Genomic DNA, 6,576 nt, shown 5'->3' on the forward strand with positions numbered 1-6,576 from the left:
TAATGCATATTTTAAAAAAAATGAATTGCCGGACCTTCTGTGAGAAGACATTTTACTCACTTTAAACCGTCAACCATGGTCATAACAACTGACAGCTCAATTGCATTTCTGACCAACTGGTTTCCACCAAAACTGTCTGGTGGCTGTTAATATGTTTCTTGACGTTTCAGTGGCTGTGAGAGTGTTGGAAGTGTGAATGTCTGTGTGTATTTATACTCATCAGGACAGGGGTCTTGCATTGGTGTTCTGATGGTAGTTTGGGTGTAAATGGAGAGAGCTTTGATTAGAACAGGTAAGTGAGATGGACAGGTCTGTCGATAAAAGGCCCTGTGAGAATGCAAGTGTGTGTTTGAGTGTGTCTGCACCTATTCCACTCAGATGGATCAGCTCTTCTTCAAAGTCTTTCTCCACAGAAACACAGCCTCATATGCATTCACATGTTTTTCTATGTGAAAATTAGCACGCATGTGCATGCCTGTAAGAGCTGGGCCCCCCTTCACCACCCCACCCTGTGGTGTCCACTGTGTGACGGCTCCCCTGACAGGCAGCAGTAATGCCCTCTCTGATCTCTGTGAAATTGCCGGGCTGCTTTCAGCAGCTGAGGACTCGCTAGAGACAAACCGCCTTTTAATTCCCAGCGCCAGAGGTGAGAGAGAGGGAGGCCCCTGGGACAGCTACCAATCAACCATCCATCACACTGACCGACCCCCATAACCGCATCCCGGCTCGCAGGCCCCTCCAGGCCTACCCCAGCCATGCTGCCTCAGCCCTGGGGAGTCATGTACCCCTTTGGTGGATGGATACGGGAGGGGAGGGGGGGTCACAAATCGGAATGCTTGAGATGCCTGTTCACCTCTTCTCCCTTTTCCTACCTTTCAAGACTAATGGCACTTTGGGCAGAGAGTGTGTCTGTCTGCCTGTCTGCCTGTGTGTGCGGTGGACTGGGTGGATTGTGGTGCAGCATAGAAAACATGCTGAGATGGCTTGGCCCCTCCAGGCTAGTTCTGGCAGTGAATGAAGGTCTGTGCAGGGGAAGTGGAGGTGTGCCACTCACTGCAATGTCTCCAGGGAGATGTGTTTTGAGTGGAGCTCATTTCAAAGTGTGTATGTTCATGTCTATCGTGTCCCTTTGTCTATTTACATGTATGCCTTTCCTTCTGTGCATCTTCTGCTTTGCATACGTTTGAATACTTTGAATATTATTTTAGTATTTAATAATTAATTTTGTTATTAAGAATATTAATATTTAAAATAATATCATTTAGAACATTCAATGCATTTTCAGAATGAAAAATTATTTCTTTTTTTGGAATATATGCTCTTAAAATTTAAGGTTCCAGTGTCAGAAGAATGGTTTTGGTCCACAGAGTACCAGCTTTGAATGATTCTTTAAAAAAAAACACACACACTTTTTCTTAGTATGAAGAACATTTATTTAATCTGAAGAACATTCTATGGATGTTTAAAGTTCTTCAAGGAGCCATTGATGCTAATAAATAACTTTTAATTTTAAGAGTCCCTGGTATTTATAAAATTCATCCTGAGAAATGTGCATTTATTTTCTTTCTCCTTCTGTGTGTATTCATTCATGCAATGTGTGTATATGTAGAGATGTCCACTAAATAAAGCATGCACATATTAGGCCCTCTAAACTCTTCCGTCTGTAAATAACACAAAGAACACTGAGGCGTTTTATCTACCATGCATGTATTCATGTCCTACTTATGCAAAACTTGAGAGATCACAGTTGAATGATATCTTTGATAGACACCCAAAGCCTTTGAGACCAATATAATAAGGACATTTGCCTTTAAATGAATCAAATAGGCTCTGCTCTTCCAGTTTATAGAGCTTTGCAAAGCTTGTTGCATTTAACTAAGTGTAAGTGCATTAAATATGTAATTTGTTCTTTGCTTCTTTTATACATGTTATATGCCAATATGCATTGACAGCAAAATTTGTAGATTTGATGCTGATCGTCAAAATACTAATCATTTAAAGTAATTATGTTGACATTGAATTGAACAGTAATGAAACAGGCTTTTTGTGTAGAGTTTTCTGATTCTGTCTCTTAGATTTTAATGAATTAGGTGAATGTAAAGTTCAAAATGAGAGAGAAGTAAATACAAGAATCTCTATCCACTCATTGAATAATCCATAATAACTATTTTTCTTAACTTGGGGTCTGGTGTTGAATGATTAAGGTCTTAGTGTATCTTAAAGAGGATTAAATGAATGGCTTACCAGATGTTTAGGAGAGTGGATAATGTGTTAATATGTAATAATATTTCATAATTACAGTCAACTAGTGTTCATATATATAGGTCTGTTTTTCCCGCATTATTTTTTCATACATAAATGTACACAATGTTTACAGCCTTTCCAAATGTTGCGGTTATTCTCAGAACGCATATTCCATTGATGCAAGCCAACATAAGCCACAGTTCCAGAGGTAGCTATAGAAACAATGCATTTATAAACTTTTCCTTATGATCGGTTTTAGGCGGTACATGAATAAACTCATTGCATTTCATTTAATTATAAATTTACATATATGGTTTATTAGCTTATCAAAAAAAAAAAAAAGACAAATTGCGATCTGAAGTAATATTAATGAACCTAAATTTAAGCAAAAAAGTATTTAAAAACTTATAAATATCCAAATATGTATATAATATCCAGCCCTCCTGAAGTCATTGTATAATTCACACACTGAGTCACTGCGAGCACAAATCCCTCCCGCTGTTTTCAGCACCCTGGACAGTTCCTGTATCTGCACAGGTGCTTCTGCACGTTCCACTAGCTTTTGTTTGCTAGGACCTTTTCTCTTAATCTTCATAGCACTGTAGCCTATTGATTACACATGGAAGAATAGGCTCTCAATAACAGTTTCTAGTCCCAAATGTTAGCTTTCCCATACATCAAATCATCGTATATGATGAAAGAGGGAAGGGAGTTGTTCACATAGTTGTGGGTGCATATGTGTATACGCACAAGCTGTGGGCTGATTCGCTATTTAACCAAAAAGACTCGACAAGGTTAGGCCAGCCTGTTAATGGCTCTTCTGTCAGGGCGATTGTAAACAGATGGCACCTTTAATTTTAGCATTTAGCTATTTAAAAATATGCAAATGACTGGAAGTAGCCCAGGCGTGCATTTCACTCATATTTGCTTATTCGCGGAGGGTAACGTCAGGGGGGAAACTGAGGATTTCTTAAATGGGGAGTCAACAAAACAATACTTAGTGAGAAAATAAATAGCGTGCATCGCGAAGGGATTAGAAATGTAAGCGAAGCCAAACTCGCTGCCGTTGTTGCCTGCCAAGAACAGCGGGGGTCCCGAAACTCGCCCTTGGCTCTCCTTTTTTTCCAGCATGCAGCCCACCGGCATCCCCTGACTCCAAATATTACCAAACGCTATTTAGTCACTGCTTAAGCCTTGCATGTTGTAAAAGGATTATTAATTTCAGGAGATAGATAGATAGATAGATAGATAGATAGATAGATAGATAGATAGATAGATAGATAGATAGATAGTTTTAAATAGTCCCAGAGATGTTATTTAACATTGGGCAATGGGTTGGTTAAGGTGTTTGCGTTCTAATCAGATACACTAACACAACTGTAAACTACGTGCTATTGTTTACAGAGAGGGAAGCAGGTAGACAGGCCACGGGTGACCTGATCCGGATTTATTCCAGTGAACAGACATGTCTGGCTTTAAGAAACCGTGAAAACACAGCTCTCCGACAATGGGCCGCAATGATATTACTGCACAATATGTAACGATAATGCTTAATCAAATGTGGGCAATCATATAATTGCCTAATAATAAAAATAAAAATAAATCGTACGCTGATATTTTAGTTGTTTTACTTTAAGTGATGAAATAGGAAATTCCGTGTGGACATACACGCAGCAGTATAGCTACCTGCAAAAAAAAAATTAAAGGTTTACATTTTAACAATAGGTCTATATGATATGGAAGTATTTTCCGCTTAATGATAAAAAGCTCCTGAAGTTTGTGAATTCAGTCTCTAATGCACTCGAATAAATTGGAGTGTACGTAATGTTTGCATTTCCTCGGCTAACAAAATGATTACCTGGGTAAATATTTAAAATCCTTTCGATTTGAGGCTACTTTGTCAAACCGCTGGGCGATCCGGTACTCTCTATTGATGCGAGCCAGTATCTTAATCCAGTGAATTTCCCTGTAAATAGCTTTATGCATGAGAAAAGAACGGGATCCCCCACCGCGCGCACAGATCACTCCTTCAGAATTAAGACGCAGCGATGTCTATTTGGATTTTCTACACTTATTTTCCTTAGACATCATGCAAAAGACGTGCAAACTTAACGTCTATAAATCTGTCTCTATTTATCGATCATTCTAACAATTATTTACCTTGAGGTTGCCATTTAGATTTAAGTCTCAAATGCTGCATAAATGACACAGAAATAAATGGAGTCACTATCGTCTTAATAAAAACCATCTCAAAAGTCTATGAAGAAATCGAACAGCGTTTTCTAGTCCAAATGTGCTGTCCAAGATCCAAGTCTGGTGAGGCCAAATACGCAAGCCTTCTAAATAAATACACATAGCACACATTTTCTGATTTTACTGGTCGAGTCCAAATTCGGTAAGAAGATAAAAATAGGACGTCGAAGAAATGATTAGCCTAGCTTTACCACCCTCAGCCTTTATAGACGTTTTTACCAAACCCAAGGTAGAACTTTGGTAGGAATCTGAGAGTACCAATATTTAAACCCGTTGCCATGGCAACGTGTCCGCGATTGGCCACCGCGGCGTAAGTACAAGGAAAACGTCATCAAAACCTGAACGCGGATGCGAGAGGCTCCCGCGAACTGGAACAGAGTGATGCAAAAAGTGTCGATGAGGTGAGTGGACACGCAGGTGGATCAAGGGCACCGAAACAAACTAGGAGGACAACTTGGAGAAGCCTTTTTGTTAGCAAACTATCTGCAACGAATACATTTATTTTCTGATTCTGTGGATTTCTGGATGCCCACAGGTATAATGCATAACAATCACGTCCGGAGTGTTTACCTCTAGGCGTGGTGGAGACTCGGTCTCAAGACGGAACATTTGCTCTGCTGTTGCCTCCCTCTACAAGAAGCCAAGACGTTGCTCCGCACCGATTCGTGTGGCCCCAATCCGAGGCGCGGTGCCCGTTTGGGAAGGTCGGCTCTCGGTCCCCTCCAGGGCGGAATGATGGTGCACTGCGCGGGGTGCGAGAGGCCCATTCTCGATCGGTTCCTCTTGAACGTTCTCGACCGCGCATGGCACGCCAAGTGTGTCCAGTGCTGCGAGTGTAATTGCAACCTGACCGAGAAATGTTTCTCCAGGGACGGAAAGCTCTATTGCAAAATGGACTTTTTCAGGTAAGAAGCTGCTTGCGTTTGGGCTGCCTCACCTCGTCAAACTTCTGGACTAATCCTCATTTGAAGAATGTCGTGTAGGATTTACCTACCCTTGTTTTCCTCTTATGTGGATGAGGCTCATTTTGTGGATTAACCTGTCTAAAATGTGTAATGTACTGTTAAACCTTTGATCCTCCGACGTTCATTAATAGCTTTTGATTGATGAGCCATTCATTGCTTATTGTATTCACACGCTTTCGACGTGAGGATTCCTCTTGATGACATTTGTGCACACGATTGTGGGAAAAATATCTGTTAGTAAAGTAATTGTAACTAGAAACACTTGATTATTTTGCGCATTATTATTATGCATTTGAATCCTGCATGGTAGGCCATATATTGGATAACTATTATAACTACTGAACAAAACGTACTGCAAAACTTGTTTTTATTTTCCACATTTATCCAGAAATATAAACGAAAATTTCAGCGACAATTATTTATTTTTAACACATAGGAAATATATAATTTAAATCCAGTTAACCTCTAAACTGATAACTAAAATAGCCAAGATAATTTAAATGTATGGTTAATAATTCAGAAACGATTTAATAAAACAAGGGTTTAAAAATAACTTTATTAGTCTCTGTGAAATATTCTAAATAGCAGTCTAGCCTAATTCCATAACAAAAATAAATTTATTAAAAAAAAAAAAATCATCAATAAAATATGCACTAAATTCCTAGAAGATTAGAGCCCAAACAAGTCTGTTTCAAAACACTTGTGTTGCGTACCTTTAATGGTATTGTTGTAGTCGCAGAACAGGCCGAGTATTTTCTTAATATTAGTGCTTAATATCGCTAAATGTGTTCTGTCAGGGTTTCTTCTAGTTTACATTTCTCTGAGCTATTTAATGTCATCCTGTGTTTAAGCTTTCATATGTGCCATTGTTATCCCAAACGGCCTTGACCATCTCGTTCTATGGGGCCCATCCAGCTCTGCGCTTGAATGTGAAGCCATTAGTGGGGCGAAACAGTAATCACCCGTAATGCGTCCATTTGTTGTGTAAGTAGTGTTATGGCCTTTCACTGGGAGAGATGCATTTGAAAAGCGCGAGAGCGACTCGATACCATAACAAATGGGGGAAGAGTTAGTACATTAGTGTTAAAATAAACCCGCGGGGAGAAACAGAAGG

General features: G+C 39.6%; 1 protein-coding gene across 1 annotated transcript in view; it reads left to right on the forward strand.

The window, feature by feature from the left end:
• The first annotated feature begins 4,873 nt into the window (after nt 1-4,873).
• Nucleotides 4,874-6,576, forward strand: part of lhx5 (LIM homeobox 5) — a 10,304-nt gene continuing 8,601 nt past the window's right edge. The window contains exon 1 of the mRNA XM_052588437.1: nt 4,874-5,402. Coding sequence (XP_052444397.1) covers nt 5,230-5,402 — 173 coding nt within the window. The 5' untranslated portion in view covers nt 4,874-5,229. The remainder of the gene's footprint in view (nt 5,403-6,576) is intronic.

The sequence above is a fragment of the Carassius gibelio genome, chromosome B21 (assembly GCF_023724105.1).
Source record: "Carassius gibelio isolate Cgi1373 ecotype wild population from Czech Republic chromosome B21, carGib1.2-hapl.c, whole genome shotgun sequence".
NCBI lineage: Eukaryota > Metazoa > Chordata > Actinopteri > Cypriniformes > Cyprinidae > Carassius > Carassius gibelio.